This window comes from Juglans regia, chromosome 6, assembly GCF_001411555.2.
Source record: "Juglans regia cultivar Chandler chromosome 6, Walnut 2.0, whole genome shotgun sequence".
Lineage (NCBI taxonomy): Eukaryota > Viridiplantae > Streptophyta > Magnoliopsida > Fagales > Juglandaceae > Juglans > Juglans regia.
The window spans coordinates 35,561,736-35,578,801 of record NC_049906.1 but is presented as its reverse complement, the minus strand read 5'-3'; the positions used below and the strand labels follow the sequence as shown (position 1 = coordinate 35,578,801).

Below are 17,066 nucleotides of genomic sequence, written 5' to 3'. Positions count from 1 at the left end.
TTGTTTGTTCACTTCTTGGTTGGTAATAGGCGCAGTTTTCGACCTTGTAAATAGATATTTTCTTTTCCGGATATCTGCTTTGCACGAAAAGCAAAGCCATTTTGTGTTAGAGAAACAAGCAAGACTGGTTCTTTGTAGCGTTTTCTTGTAATTTCTTGCTAAACTGCAGCCTTTTTGTTGGCATCCCAGAGGGCCCCCTTGGTCAAGGGTCTGAAATCTTGGAGGGGAGAGAGAGTTTGCATTGATGGGCCTGCTATTTTTGATCAAGCTGGATTTGGGGTGTGATTTGGAAGTTGAATTTTTTTTTACTCTCTTTCCTTACTAATATTTGCGTGAAATAAGTTTCATGGAGCTTCGTGGAAACCACGGCATTAGTCTTATCTTAGTTCATCCTCTTTTGAGTTGTGAAGCTGATATGGTTGATGGTTGGGTTCTTATACTTGTTCATGAACACATATGTTGTCTTGTTTGATTCTTGTTCTCAAGAAAGAGTCGGAGCTTCTTTTTTCTTATCAACTGGGTCTTGAACTGGGGAAATTGGATCAGTCTGGACACAGCCAGGTAAAGTCACCTTCCTTTCGGTTTCTTTCTCTCTTCTTTTCTGGTTGTTGCTTTTATTTTTTTTGTCTTTTTCATTTTGTCGGTACATGTTTATGTTGTTTGCATATCAGTTATGACTGTATCTTTTTCTCCATTACCCTCTCAATTAATGCATTTTTGTCTTTTCAGGCCAATTTTCCCACGAAAATTGGCTCTATTTGATGAAACGCTAGTGTTCCCTTTTCCCATATCATAAGCATAGAACAGGAGTAGAAAGCACCATTTTCATGTTATCAAAGGACGGGCTACTTTCAAGAATGGTTTTTAATTTTTCAAAAAGCAGGCCCATTTTGTTTTTGGTTTTCTTCCCTTTCAGTTAACTCTCTTTTTTTTCCCGGAATTATATTCAATCGAGTCAGTCTCTGTAAAAAAAAATTCTGGAAGTGGTTTTGACTTAACAGACTCTGAAAGCTTATTGCTCTCTCTCTCTCACTCACTCACTCACTCAATAATATGTGTAAGTGCACGGCCAAACAATAAATTCAATTGCCTTGCATTGTTGGCTAGTTTGGAGGAAGAGGTTAGAAGAGGATCAAGCATCAAGCATCAAGCATCAAGCCTGTGTTTGTTCACTGGGATACATCAAATTTGCTCACTTATCACTCTAATTTGAAAATTGTCCCCATTTTTTTTTTGTCAGAATGAAAATTCTTTGTATATGTCACTGATGCAGATCGGAAACTATTATAATTTTGTGCTCAGAGCTACGATCATTTCTACAACTAATCAAGTGTGCTGTGGTCAAAATTGGTATGTGTTCTGCGATGTCTGAAACTGAAGTTACAGCTCTAAAAGATACTCTTCAAGCTCAACAAAAACTTTTGCAAAAACTGTACATTGAGTTAGATCAGGAAAGAGAAGCTTCGTCAACAGCAGCTAGTGAAGCTCTGTCCATGATACTGCGTTTGCAAGAAGAGAAGGCTGCTGTACAGATGGAAGCAAGTCAATATAAGAGACTGGCAGAGGAAAAGATGTCTTATGCTGAGAACTCTCTTTCAGTTTTTGAAGATCTTATGCATAATAAAGAGATGGAAATTGCATCTCTTGAGTTTCAAGTTCAGGCTTATAGGTGGAAACTTCTTAGCATGGGTTGTGGTGATTTGGGTGCCTATGAAAGTAGGTTTCCAGAGAATTTGTTTTTGCAAATGAATGACTCTTGCAAGGTGGAAACAGGTGTTGATAGCATTGTAAGAAGATGGAATTCTCTGCCTTCAATTCAGCCCAAAGATTCCCACAAGAAGGAAAATAATTTGGAAAGAGAAAGATCTGGGATCCCCATGTCAGATTTGGTTCCAAAGATAGTGAAGCAAAATGCAGACCAGGAAATTAATGTTCAAAACTTGGATTTAGAGAAGAGAGCTGGACATTTCACTAGTGGAACCTTTGACTTGTACTTGGAGCAGATCAGAACGTTAGATGAACAAGTAAAAGAGATATCTGATTGCAAAGTTTCTGGAAAACCTAATTCTGCAAGTTTGAAGAGTGAGAATCCACAAGAAAGCATTGGCAAAATATGTGACCAAACATGTGGAGAAAGTGTTACTAATCAGGATCAAGTCAAACTTCATGAACATGTACTGGAAAGGGAGACAATTGTTAGTTCTTCTTGTTCCTCAAATGTCCAGGATATTTTTGAAGTCCCACAAAATAATGGAAATTGCAAAGCACTTGAAAAACCGAAAAAAGAACAGAGTAAGCCGATCTTGGAAGGCGAGAACAGGCTAGGAAAGCCAGATTTGGTTGCCGGGGATACTTTTCAATTGAATATGAAAGAGGCAAAGAAAATTGTGCTCTGTGCAAACAATGATAACAAATTATGTAAAGCAAGAAATGAAGTAGGTGTTGCCTGCAATATGGCTTTTATTGACCCAAGAACGGGTGTTTCTGAATCTCAAGCCAATTTTCAACAGTTGTCTCAGCGAATTGAACAGCTTGAGAGAGAGAGAATTTGTTTCAGGCAAGAAATTAGTGAGGCAGGGGACAAGGAATTGAAGTTCCTAAAGGAGATACGTGAGCAGCTTAATATGATACAGACCGAGTTGAAAAGTTGGAGAACTACACCAATCAAAACAAGAAGTTCGAGATCTAAGAAATCCCCTCCACAAGATCAGCAATCTCTGCATTCTATTACTGAGGTGTGGATCTTTTTCTTATCTTTAATTCATTAATCCATTTACTTTTTCTTGCGTGTTTGCTATTCTCATCATGGTGAATGTGTGCCATGTTCATGGATACAAGAATTTCCAAAATGTGTGCTGGATTCATGATTACTTCATGCTTATGTTCTCCCTGAACTAAAAGTTAATAACACAAACAAATTTTTATGAACAGGCAATGCTATACTTTTGGATTTAAGAAATTTGGCAGCATTTCAGATGAGAACCATTAACTTCTGCGCTTTAGTGAGGATATGCGACACGAAGGACTGAGTAAGAGTGTCTATGATCTTTCCAATGAATGGTGTGAATAAACAGTTCTAGTCATGTTTTCTGTTTCAGGTCATTGCAAATAGTCATGTTGTGCACCACTGAATGAAATCTTTCCTCAAATTTTAACTTTAGTACCTCTTTGTTTAAAACTCCAAAATTGAAAGAAGTGAAAAGAAATTTCAACGTACCCATCAAAACTTACTTCTAAAGGAAAGAAATCAACATACCCGTTGAAAACTTTATCGTTCTTTCTGTTCTAATCCAATCTTGAGAATGTGCAAATTATCTCCTATGAAGCTTATTTGTGCTTTACAATAAAGACATTCTCACAAATTTTATGAGTTTCAATTATATCATCTTCTGGACATGCCCAATTGGGTTCTATGGATGGCAAGTATCATGATGCCACATGGACCACCAAATTAGTGCTCAAGAATTTTGACTGAAAAGTCCCTCTTTTATGTAATCTTTCAAATTGGGGAAATCGTTTGTGCCTTGCAACTACAAGATGTTTTGTGATACCCTATATGATAAGGATAAATGTAGGTGGTGTATGTGATCCCACATTGCTTGGGAATGAGAAGTTCTTACTCTTTATAATGTTTCAATGGGGCTCCAATTGAATAATTAACTAGTCATTTTGGAGTATATGCCATGTGATTTGGGCCATATATCGAGACATTACATGTTTTATACTTTACACCCAAAATTGCCAAAACTGCCACATTGCATCCTCCAACTACCAAAACTGAAAAATAGCATATTCGTCCAATTCTAATTATTAATAGCACTCTTATTGGATTAACTAAAATTAAAAGACATTTTTTATGAATATAAAATAAATTTGACTTTTGGCTATTCCATTCACATAAATCTTCACATTGGAATAACTATTTTTTCATTATATAATAATAAAATAATATAAGATGAATTTAGTTTTAGTTATTCACATTAAGTCTCCACATTAGATTATACATTTATTCATTATCTAGTAATGAATAACTTGATAATTGTATCTTAACGGAGAGCGCACATTGCAAATTTTTGGCAGTTTGAGGGTGAATTATGCCAGTTTTGATATTTAGGGTGCAGATTGTATTTTCCTTCTAAAGTTTTTGAGATGTACCAAAAAAATCTCATACTTGAAAATTCATGACCCATGATTTGTTTAATTAGTGCAGACTTACAGTCCATTGTACCAACGTTTCAAAGACTTTGATCAATCATTTGACAAGATGTGAACGATATAGGAACCAAAATTACGTATGGAACAGAAACGCCTATTAGGCAGCTTAGACAGAAGACACGCCCACAAGTACAGGACTGAATCTAACTGAGAACCACTCGCGCCTTTTGAGTAAAATGGAGAGGCATGACTTAACCATGCTGGTAAAAGAGACTTCGCCCAACACAGCCTGTGGGCAAAGGACGGAAGCATTAAGAAGAGGGATTATAAAGCTTACAATCGAAAACAGTTTTTTATGACACATTGTTTAAATAGTGGATTAAAGCCAGTGAGCTTGAGCACATGAGCTCAGTTTATAGTTTCATTTAAGTTCCAAATAAAGAGCAGTGATATTCTTTAACAGATGCAGCCTAGTTTCTCATCCATAACTTTTCCAGAGATTGAGCTCTCCGGATAAAGGAATCACCAGTATGATGTGCAGATATATTATGTTGTGATTTTATGTTATGATCCTGAGGGTTAAAAGTTTAATAAATTTAGTATCCAACAGTTCTAGGACTTTTGGATCAATGGTCTTTAACAATTGGTATCAGAGCAAGGACCATGTCATGGGTTCAAGTCACGTAGAGGGCAATGTTAAAATGTTTTGGTACTTTGTATGAGTATAGTGTTAAGTCATTGAATACTGATAGATAAATGAAGCAGCCAAAAGGCACTAGGTTAGTGTCGATACAGTGGGCCGTCGTGAACGTCAGATTCGAAAGCGTGGTGAAATGTTATGATCCTGAAGGTTAAATGTTTAACTAAATTAGTATTCAACAGTCCTAGAATTTTTGAATCAATGGTTGGGTCTTTAACATTTTGTTCTTGTCCAGATTTATGTACCATAAGTTGGTCCTAAACTAATAATTTTGTTGACAACCTTTCTGATCATTGAGATATTTATGTAGTACCATAAGATATATATTTATGTATGTATACCAAAAACTCATCTGCCCACTTGTTGAAATGAATAGGAAAGGGAAATATACCAACCGGCATATTGTGCTTGCACTGTCAATCTTGCAATATTGTTACCATGACTAATGGGACTCTACTACTTTCTCTAGCTCACAAAAAACAATGTAAACTGAATTTGTTTGGGGAATGGTAGTCTTTACTCTTAGCACTTTGGAGGTGATGATGTTGGGTCGGTTATACCTCTTGAAAAAAAGAGGGAGCGATTTGAGATAGCTAGAAATGACAAGGGATCCAAGAACAGAGTGGTCTTTTCATGGGCAGAATATAGTTCTATTTCTCACAGACGACGTGTATTTTTAGTAATCTACTATATATATATATATTTTAATGTTGGGGAACCTCTCAAAGGCAGGGCCCTTCGGACCCACTCCTGCAGAGTAAACTCCGGTCCCGTGTACCACACCCTCGAAAGTTTCTCTACACGAAACTGGTCAAATCGTTAGTTTTTCACCAGGAGGTGTGGCCTCAAAGGATTGTTTGTACCCATGAAGTATTGAATCTTGGACCTTGAAGGGAGTGATATCCCAAGACCAAAGTCTTCACCACTTGGGCCAACTCCTTGGGGTTAAATCTACTATATTAAATTTTAAAAGTAACTAACATAATTTTTTTTTTATTGATATACAAAATAATAACTACCATAAATAAACATAAAGGATGAGAGATATTTTTTTGGGCATCCTAACTTCATTACCAATCTTCACTATTGAAGATCTAGATCACAACTCTCTTGAACCCCAAGGGGTTGGCCCAATTGGTGAAGGCCTTGGTCTTGGGATATTACTCCCTTCAAGGTCCAAGATTCAACACCTTATGAGTGCAAACAATCCTTTGGGACAACATTTCCTGATGAAAAACTAGCCATTTAACCAGTCTGTGTAGGGAAACTTTTGAGGGTACGGTATACGAGATCGGGGTTTACTTTGCAGAAGTGGGTCCGAATGGCCCTGCCTTGGAGAGGTTCCCCGACATTAAAAAAAAAAAAAAAAAAACATAAAGGATGAGAGATTTTTTTGGGCATCCTAAGCTTCATTACCAATCTTCACTATTGAAGATCTAGATCACAACTCTCTTAGCAAGGATCGCAATGTCTTTCTCTGTTGCATTGTCAAGTCCTTTATTTTTTGTGTTTTTATCACAAACTATTTTTTCGTAGATTTTTCATCTTTAAAAATGGCAAATTCCAGAAGTTACATGCAGTCATTGTTATCAATCATATAGCGATTGATTTTTGCTGCTATAAAGGACAGGAGTTAGACCTATAGAGCAAATGATGATCTTTTGCATTTTTCAGGTTTGTTTAAACCATCCCAGTTTCTGTGTCACATATAATAGATAGGGACTTCAGGTAATTTTGCTTATGGAGGTCACTATCTCGGAGCACCATGTCACATTTACTTTCCTCCTCCTCCTCCTTTTCATGCACAAACAAGAACAGGTGATGTACTCCTACCGGAAGTGGGATTTGCACTGTGTTTTGCTATCATTCGCACCTACCTTAAAGCCCTTGTTATCTACTGGTTTGATGCGATTCTAGTGCATTCCATATCATTTATCTATTATTCTGAAATAATTTTGGAAAAGAATTTCAACAATTAAGACATTATATTGAACTATTTATCATCTTCCAAAATGAAAAAGACATCTGCAGTCAAAAGTTGAAAAGTTATCCACCAACGGCTTTGAGCATGGTTGGCCTATTTGAGCAGGCTTCTTGGCTGGAACAGAAGGGCAGCTTAACCAATCAATTCTCAGTAAGCAAAAACTCCTGTTTCCTTTTCACTTCAGGGGGGACTTCCCTCTTCCAACCTACCATGGTAATGGATCTTCACATGGTAACCGGTAGTTTTCTTTCATTGATTAGTATTCGATTTAGAAAAATTCTATTCATCATCTCCACATCAAACATCACACTTTTTTGTTTCTCGTACCAAATGTGTGATATATGGATGATAAGTAGAAGAATTCAACTAGTTTAAGAATAATAAAACTAAAAAAAAAAAAAGTGTGGTGTGTGGTGTGTGGGGATGATGAGTACCAAAACTCTTCAATTTATAATACATAATTTCACTTCAAGAAATTACTCATTGAGGTAGGCACAGATATCTTGCAACATATTAACCCATAAACGATCTTTTGAATATAAGAATTTCAATCAAGTAACACAAATGCAATACCATGGATTGTGTGATTGTGTATGGGAAGGTAGTAAATGGAATCACAAATTGCTTGAGAGAAACAACTTCAAGCTTTTTATTTTTATAATGAATTGGTTATTGATTGGAAATTGGAAAGTAATATTATCTAATTTATTCTAATTGTTAAATTGACTAGTCTTTTTAGATCAATGTGGATCTATATGCATGTGTGGCTTGAGCCTTGTCTCTTGGGCTCTCTTATTCAACCCTTGAAGGATTCCTACACAACCTCATACTTGGGGCTGGTGGAGTTTTTGAATCTGGCAAACACCTTTTATGAAATCTCCTTGTGATTTGTTTCTCTATTTCTTCTGAAGTAACTTTGTAAATGACTGGGTGGCAATATGTGACACGACCCGTTAACCCAACACGAACACGACAGATAAAAGCGGGTTAGGGTTTAGCCTTAACGGGTTCGGGTCAAAACGGGTTGACCCGTTAAGACACGATTGCTTAACGGATCACTAACGGGTCAACCCATTATGACCCGTTATAACCCGTTATGACCCGTTAAGAAAATTAAATTTACCTTTATACCCTTAGACCTAAAGGGTAGGAAGGACGCTCCACTTCCTTCTTCAAGTTCTAAATTTGTTTAGATCTGTGTTTTTAATTTTTTATTATATTTGAGATTGTAATATTAATATATAAACATTGTATGTTTTGTCTATTACATTTGGGATGTAATTTTAATAATGAATATTATTACAAATTGTGTGGATCATATTTGTTTGGATTGTAATTTTAGACTTGTAGTTAGTTTTTTTTATTTTTTATAGATATTATTTATATTTAAATATTTATATAAAATCAATTAAGTCAAACGGGTCGTGTCGTATCGTGTATGTCCAACCCATTAACGTAAACGGGTTGAAACGGAACGGGTCGTGTCGTGTTATGTCATGTCAATTTATTTCTTATTCATTAACGGGTCATAACGGGTCGTGTCGTGTCAACCCGTTATCTTATCGTGTCGTGTTCGGGTTTAGAATTTTGACACGAAATCCTTAACGGGTCGTGTTCGTGTTGACCCGTTAAGTGTAATGTACATACCTTGACACGACACGAACACGACCCGTTAACACGATTTGACACTCCTAATTTAATGAGTACTGTGCAGTTTCAACTCTTTTTAAGTGCAGTTTTGGTCCTATCCCATATAAATGACACAGACCTTGTTCGATCAATGTTTATAAATAATGCCTAGATCACTCTGCTATTATGGCTTTTAACTCTATATATAAGGGCTGGTTTGGTTACACAAAACCAAACTATCTCATCTCATATAATCATTACAATTTTTTCAAACTCCCACACAAAATATAGTATATAATTCAACTTTTTCAAATTCTAAAACAAAAATTATATTATAACAATATTTTATTTAATTTTCAACGAAATATTTTATCTCATATGAACTGCGTAACCAAATAAGACATAAAAGTACTAATTCCTTGAGATCCGTCTGTGCTTAATATGTGGCTGTGGTAATAATATATCAGGTTCCCCAGTGGGACTTTTTATTCTCTGAAAATAACATCAGTTAGGAATATGGCCGATGGTAGTGGAAATCGTGGTTTTGTGATTGAAGAAAAGTACCCCTAGCTTTCTGGCAAGTACTGGTATCAACTTACATTACGTGTACTTCCCAGGGAGGATACGTGATGGGGCAGAAGATCAAGCAACAGATTATATTTATGGGCATCCATTTGTCAAATTTGCTATTGAAATAATCAAAATACATTACAGGACTTATTGAAGTTATTGGAACATTAACGAATATATAGGACAATAACAGATTGGCTCAAGTTTTTCAGTAGTGAGGGTCTCCTAATGAGTCTGAAAGTCGTCCTACTAGTAAGTTCTTTAAAGTGATCCAATCAATATATATCTACTAAAGTTCGGGTGACGGCATCAAGTGGTCACGTATGTTATGTGTCTATCTCTTTCCCACTTAATACAGACACATTAGGCGTCTCTCTCTCCAACTTGATGCCCTCAAATTCGAATAAGAACTTGAGGGATCTTCTTTTGATTATAAAGATTTGCATGCAGCAGTTAATCTCGTAGTCTCATAGGCTCATGGAAGTTGTTAACAAAGTAAGACTTGGACTCGATCGTATGTTTTTAGGAAATCTTTCAACTCATCTAATCTAATTATTATAACTTTTTCAAATTTTCATACAAAATAAAATAAAGAATTCAATTTTTTCAAATCTCAAAATAAAAATAATATTAAAAAATATATTCTAACAATATTTTATTCAATTTTTTAACTTTTATCTCAACCTATCTTCGAAAACAAACGAGGCGGCTAGTCAATCTAAATAATAACTAAAGGGATATCATCATTAATTCCTTTAATGTTTTAGGAAATCCTCCCGAAATTGTCTAGCTTGTGCAGTGGGGACCTAAATAATGGTGGATTTTCAACCTTTCAAGGTCATTTGCAGTGTAACTGAACCAAACTTTTGAAACTTGGCTTGATACGAGTGCATGTCTGGAATTGAGCCATTTCCACTCAAACTCAAAAACAATAAATTAGATCATGTATCAGTGGCTATGGATTCATACCATGCACGGAGACATGTGTGAAGAAGAGTAAATAAAACCTGTGATGGAGATTGTTACAATTGAAACTTGGCTTCAACACATGATGCCACTTGCTAGTACTACAACTTACTTCTCCCCCGAGTCCTAAAGTTCATCATGAACAGGTAATTAAATAACATTTCCTATATATAGCAGTTAGTACGTGCGTATTTCAGATGATCAAAGACTACATATATATATATATATATATAATATATATAATATATATATATATATATATATATATATATAGTCCGTTCTTCAAGTTTGAATTTTTTTATGTTTTACTTTTACTTTGCAGTTTTTGTTTTATTGCTGCTGGTAAACAGCAGATTTATCAGTCCGAAAGGATCTTTTTTTTTTAATGGTAATGGCCTTAATGTCAACTAGAGATTGTTTCCTAACATGTACTAATAAAGAAGAAGGAGAAAGATTAATCAAGGTTTCGTTTGTTCACAGTAGTCCTCTAATCTTATTTTATTTAATGTCAATATGAATACTTTGCAGAAAGAGATCATAGAGATCAGGCCGGGTACATAGTGGTGGTAGGTTATGGTTTTATAAGGAAATGATAAATGGGGAAGAACTATATATATAGTTGAGGTTATGATTTGTTCTAGGACTTAAATAATATATGTTTTGTTCCCAACTTGCTTATAGTTAACAGGCCAGCTAAATATATATGCATTAATTAGAGGAGATTGGCCGGTGGAAAGTGTTTGATCTTCGGGCTAGCAAGCATTGATCATGAGTACAACTTGACATATGATAATATGATCTATATACCTAGGTGAGAAACACATTTGCATGCCTAGCTAGGATTGATGTCTTTATATTTGTTTAAAAATAAATGTTCTGCATCAGCCACTATTCATTCGCACATCCCACGCTTGTAACTTTTTTATAGGGTGTATGTGTGTTTTTTATAGGATGTGGGGTGGTGAATATAGTAACTGATGCGAAGAAATTTTCTTGTTTAAAATCCAAGAAATATTGGTCGGTATTTGAGGATCGAGAAAGTACAATGGATCATGAGCTTAAACTTCTCTTTTTCAATAATTTTTTTTTTCCCTTTGGCACTAGCTATAGACCATTTCAATGAACTAAGCTTTTATGGTACTTTCCCCCTATCTATTTCTATTATTTAATTAGGTGTCATGATTTCTTGTATATATATATACATATCCCTTATATTTGGTCGACCTTGCTGCCTAATATTATTTATGTTAAGATAAATATAAATGATTAATTGCCTCTAAAAATATATATGTTGAGTCTAAACTCTTGTGTCTGAACCAGATCATGATCAAGTAGTACTACTTGTATGCCGAGAAATATGAAAAAAAAAAAAAAAAAAAAATCAACTTTGTGTGCTGTTTTGAATTGTCATTTTATAATCTCTCAATCTTATCTTTTGTGAAAGAGAATTTGACCTACTACACAGCAAACATCCGCGTGGTTCAGCGGCTTCCTCGTGCTAGCTAGCTAGTCATGTATATATAAAGTGATAAAAAGGCCAGGATTTTTGGTGGATTGTATCGTGTAATATTATAGTTATTATCAGCTTCCACTAGCTACTTATTTAAGGCATTATATATAAATCCATATCTATGTTAGGCAAAAAGTGAGCAGTTGAGTGCTATTTTGCTATGAAAATCATTATGTGCTGCACAAACACACATTACATGAGTTTTTTAAATTAATATGACAAAATAGATTTATGATTCATAATTCACAATCTTGGTCATTGATTGCATGAATTGTTCCATTTTTAAGTCGGTGCGTAAAACACACTATCCACATCACTTAAATAGTAATATGTGATCACTTATAATATTCAAATTTTAAAATTTATCTTTGAGATTATCAAATTATGTCGGGTATGTACTAAGCACTTTAGTAAGTATGTTTTACACGCCAGTTTGAGAATAGAGTTTTTCCTGAGGGGCAGGATTAGGGGGTGAGATGAGAATTTTGTATTTTGTTTTGAAGTTTAAAATATTATATTTTAATATTAATATTATTGTTTTGGGGTTTGAAAAATGTGTATTGGGATTTGAAAAAGTTGAATTGTTTATTATATTTTGTATGGAAATTTGAAAAATGTGTAATGATGAGATGAGATGAGATTAAAATTTTATATTTTATCTTATACCCCAAACCTGCTTATCAATTTTTAAATCCTAACAAAGTCAGAAATGGCTGTCTTTGGTTGGTTAGGATATAATTAAGAATGAAACACAGATAGAAATCTTCATCCACATGACATGAGATCTGGTTGACCTGAGTGGAAGCAGAAAATTCTCTCTTTGTGCTCATGTATATGCATGTCCATTAATAGTCATTACATCTCATTAAGAAGAAAGTCGTCTTACAGAAAAGCCATCAAAAGATGGCAATGTTTGAAAAAAAAATATCATTTTAGCTGCTCATGATGTACAAAGCTGGTACAAGGCCGGAATGCTTTGCCAAAAAAATGAACTGAAAGAATGAAGTAATTATGAATAGTAACCAAAAATCTGAAACTTCAACAATCAGAAAACATTAGCAGCTTCCTGAGAAGATAGTTGCAGTGAGGAAGGATTAGAGAGATACTCCTTCAACCGTCCCATTTCATGTGCAGCATCCTGCATGCTTGGCCTAGCTGAAGGAGTGAACTGTGTGCACATAAGACCAAGCTCAATCATTTCCAGAATGACATCTATCCATACATTATAGTAAGCCTTGGGCATTGCAGATGAAGCGCATGAGCACCTATCCAGTGCTTGTTCAACTATTGCCTCCAGCTTATTTGGATAGTGTCTTTTAACATATTCATGCAAGCTTGAACCTTCATCAACAAGAACATCTGTAGGGCGTCTTCCTGTCACAATTTCTAACAGAAGTACCCCAAAACTAAACACATCTCCTTCTGGTGAGGCGCGTTGACCCAATCCATATTCTGCAATTTATCAAGTTGATCATGAGAAATCTGTGAGCATAGCATTGGACTTGGAAAAAAAAAAAAAAAAAACTATTAAGATTGTCATGATTTGGGCAGGCATGAGCTTTTTATGTTATGATTCATCACTTTATTTTGGACCAATTATATCCTTGACTTTATGTGTTGGAAAATTGGTCCCAAGAATGCAGTACTTGTTTTAATGATTACAAGCATTAATTTGAGTAAAAAATCTTGTACAAAACTATCTCAACTTGTAGAATTAACCAATATTGGGTGTTATTTATTGTAGGACTATATTTCAGGGAGAACTAGATAGATGGATTTCCTGATAGGTATTGCAAGCTAGCTAGGGTGCTTCAGCTTCTATATTTGAAGGTAAGAATAGAACATAAATAATACAAATATTTTTAAAGTTATAAGAAGAGATAAATTTAATTATTTGTATTATATGTTTTTAAAGGAAAATATTTTAACCACAAATGGACTGAATTACATAAAAGTAAACTTATAAACTGACGTGCATGACTTGATCATGTGTTACGTTAAATTGTAAAGTTAATTTTATTATAAAGTAGATCTAACGGATTTTACGAAACTAAATCAGTTTGTGAGTTTATTTTGTGTAATCTTTTTGTGTCTGTAGCAGTCATTATTCTTAAAACTTATGAAAAGAAATAAATTTAATTATTTATATTATATTATTAACATCGATCGTTTGCTTGTGAAAAATCAATCTTGACCAATCATTTTATGTGTTGGATTCAGAATGAGAAATATAGTCCACTTGAATAACACAAACAAGAAGAAAGTATATCGATAAGAGGAAAGTATCATATGTCATTATATAAGTATTTATATCGAATTATTTGTTACAATAAAAACAGCAAAATTGAACTCATTTTGAATAAAAAAATAATCATTTTCGCAAAGCGTCGTAAACAGAAAAAAATCACAAGCAGTTAGTTCATTAATATGGCAGAAAAAGTAGTAGTTACCAGGAGCTATGTAGCCGAGCGACCCGCATAATAAGCCATCTTTTGAGCTGATGGACTCTGTATCCCTTTCAGAAGCACTCTCATCGGCCACCTTTACAAGCCTCGAAATTCCAAAGTCAGTTACCAAAGCCGTCATGTCATGATCAAGAAGAATATTGCTCGGTTTAAGATCACAGTGTACGACTTTAACTGGAGAGTGATGGTGCAAATAGGCCACCCCTTCAGCAACATCACTGCAGATTTTCACTAACTGAACCAAATCCAACCCATGATTCAATCCGTGGCTTGGGTACAGATGACTCTCCAGGCTCCCGTTTGACATTAGTGGAAGAACAAGAGCTTTAAACTCTGGCCTACTGCAAATTGTGATGATCCTTATTAAATTCCGGTGCCTTGTCCTCTTTAGGACTTGGCATTCTCTCTTAAAGCTCCCAAAAATTTCTCCAGCTGTCTTCGGATCCAACACCTTCACAGCTATTCTTGTATTATCTTGAAGAACTCCCTTGTAAACATGCCCAAATCGACCTGAACCAATGAGGCTTGAAGCAGTGAACCCGCCGGTGGCTTGAATAAGTTGTTCATATGAGATTCTTGGGTACTTGAACTCTTTGTATTCTTGTTCATCATCTTCCATGTCCCCTCCATTGAAAACTGCCAGTTGGCTTCGGAATCTTGATCTGAGTACCAGGCGGTACCCAAATAGGCACAAAATGGGAATTGCAATTAAAGACAGGATTATTGACAGAATAAGCATATGATGAGAACTACGTCTTTTCCTGCATTTTGGCATGCCCTTTATCGAGCCACAAAGGCCACCATTGTCCAGAAAAGCGTCCATGGTGAGCGATGAAAATGCTCCCTTGTTGGAGACATTTCCATAGAACTTGTTGAAAGAGAAGTTCATGTTCGTAAGAGTAGAAGACACCTGCAGAGATTGAGGTATCTCTCCAACCAATTGGTTTGAAGACACATCAAGTTCTCGAAGATAAGGCAACTGCCCTATTGAAAATGGAAGAGGGCCTTCCAAGATATTATGTGAAAGGTTGAGTTTTTCTAATGCAATGCAGCTTTTGAGTTGTGGTGGGATGGTGCCGGATAGATTGTTAGAGGATAAATCTATGGCTAGCACCATATCCATTTTGCTCAGCTCTAATGGTAAATGCCCATATAGGTAATTGCTAGACAAGTTCAAGTATAACTTCAAGCTGCTCAAGCCTGCAACTTCACTGGGAATCACCCCTGAGATCCTGTTGTGAGAAAGGTCCAGAATTTCTAAATTGATGCATTTGCCTAAACTTGGTGGTATTGTTCCGGAGAGCTGGTTCTCATAAAGAAAAAGCCTTCTTAACTGGGGAAGGTTGGCAAAACTATCCGGGATTGAACCTGAAAGCTTGTTTCTCGACAAATCTAGAAGTCCTAGATGGGAAATTTCGCCGAGAGCCGATGGAATCTTACCGGAGAGTGAATTATTCGATAAGTAAACCCTCTCTAGCTTCCCCATCCTGTATAGTTCGGGTGGGATTGATCCATTCAACAAGTTACTGGACAAGTTCAAGAGGGTAAGATTGACAAGGTTTGAGATGTGAGGAGGAATTGAGCCGTAGAGAAGATTGGTATCTAGGTGAATCTGTACAAGACTGGTAGAAAGATCACCAATAATATAAGGTATCTCTCCACCAAGATTGTTTCCCGCCAACTCGAGTTCTTGAAGGTTAGATGAATTTACTAAGGAAGCAAAGAAAGGCTCAAGGTTGGTGTTACCATCATGGCTAACATAGGCATTGTAGGACAAATAGAATATCTCTAAGCTCGGCATTTCACGTACAATATCTGAGGGTAACTCCCCGCTAAACATATTAGACTCCAAGTCCAGCCATTGAAGTTTAGTGGAGTTTGAAAGGGCTTGAGGTATACTTCCCACAAGATGGTTCGACCAAAGTAAAAGAAACCTCAACTCTTTCAGCCCACATTCATTCTTTAGGGGGATTTCACCGCTCAAAGAGTTGTTAGAAAGGTCTATATACTGCAAGGATAATGACCCATTGCAGAAAAGTGAATCCGGGATTCTACCTTCAAGCCGGTTGCTTCCCAAATCAAGATACACCATATTGTGCAGAAATCCCCACTCATAGGGAATTTTCCCTTCAAGGAGGTTCGAGGATAAGCTTAGCAGTCTGAGCTGAGAGAGAAAACCCAACTCTTTTGGAATATGACCTTGGAAGAAGTTCCTCGACAAGTCAAGAACCCTCAAGGATGAAAGATTGGCTAGAGCTGGAGAAATGGTGCCTCTAAGCCATGTTGCATTGAGGATAAGCTCTGTGACTCTGTCACCTGCATTGTTGCAGCTCACACCTGACCATTTGCAGACATGAACATCGGAAGAGTTCCAATTCTCAAGGACGTGTCCAGGGTCCGAAACGACCCCGGACATGAAAGAAAGCAATGATGCTCTATCATTCATTAGCTGAGCATTTTCTTCTGCATAGACTCCAAACAAAACAACGACCAAACACAAGAAACCAAACATGGGAAACTTACAAAACCCCATTGTGGGGGGTATTGGCGCCCTTCTTCGAGCTAAAACTCAAATAAAAAAGGGAGACCGAGAGGGAAAGAGTGGATGACAAAACAGAAACGCAAGAACATGTGTGCTCAAGTGGATGAAAAAACTTGAGAGATGTTCAATGCATGCTAGTAAGGAAGTTTAAAGCTACAAAAGCTTGAACCCCGTGTGCCGAACTGCCGTTGAAGGACGGGACGTACGTTTGGCGCCGGTGATGTTTGACTTTGAAAGTAACCAGTGGTCGTAGAACACGTGCGGAAGTGTGAAATGACACGTAAGCAACGTTCAGATTAGGGTAGCAGTGGGGGGTGGACATGTCAGCACTTGCCGACCTAACGTTTGTATTTTGTCTATATATCTCGGCGTTTGCTTGTGGGTTTGGGCTAATTTTAGTGGAATCTGTGCTGTTTATAAAGATAATCTAGGTTATAGCCACGTTTAGGGGGATGTGGGGCAGGGTGACGTGGCAATGGGACTATTGGTTTTGGTACCATTGTCGGCTGAAAAGGTAATGTGGTACAAGCACTATGGTGATGTCA

The 17,066-nt window shown here is 36.2% G+C and overlaps 2 protein-coding genes across 5 annotated transcripts; one reads left to right on the top strand and one right to left on the bottom strand.

Moving 5' to 3' along the window:
* The first annotated feature begins 17 nt into the window (after positions 1–17).
* On the top strand, positions 18–4,680 carry LOC108985377. Of its 4 annotated transcripts, none has more exons than XR_001995174.2 (4): positions 18–561; positions 1,274–2,735; positions 2,932–3,029; positions 4,211–4,680. XR_001995174.2 is itself a non-coding variant. In XM_018957656.2 (3 exons), the coding sequence occupies exons 2-3, from the start codon at positions 1,353–1,355 to the stop codon at positions 2,953–2,955; spliced, it is 1,407 nt and encodes a 468-aa protein (XP_018813201.1). In that variant the 5' UTR covers positions 18–561; positions 1,274–1,352; the 3' UTR covers positions 2,956–3,216. The 4 variants fall into 4 exon arrangements, 2 of the variants coding, with proteins under 2 accessions (XP_018813201.1, XP_018813202.1); XR_004801649.1 differs by having other exon boundaries at positions 4,206–4,680; XM_018957656.2 differs by lacking the exon at positions 4,211–4,680 and having other exon boundaries at positions 2,932–3,216.
* Positions 4,681–12,424: 7,744 nt separating this feature from the next.
* On the bottom strand, positions 12,425–16,512 carry LOC108985374 (putative leucine-rich repeat receptor-like serine/threonine-protein kinase At2g24130). Its single transcript, XM_018957655.2, has 2 exons — positions 13,965–16,512; positions 12,425–12,966 (listed from the first exon to the last, which is right to left on the bottom strand). Exons 1-2 carry the CDS (start codon positions 16,510–16,512, stop codon positions 12,560–12,562), a joined length of 2,955 nt encoding a protein of 984 aa, XP_018813200.1. The 3' UTR covers positions 12,425–12,559.
* Between the last annotated feature and the right edge of the window lie 554 nt (positions 16,513–17,066).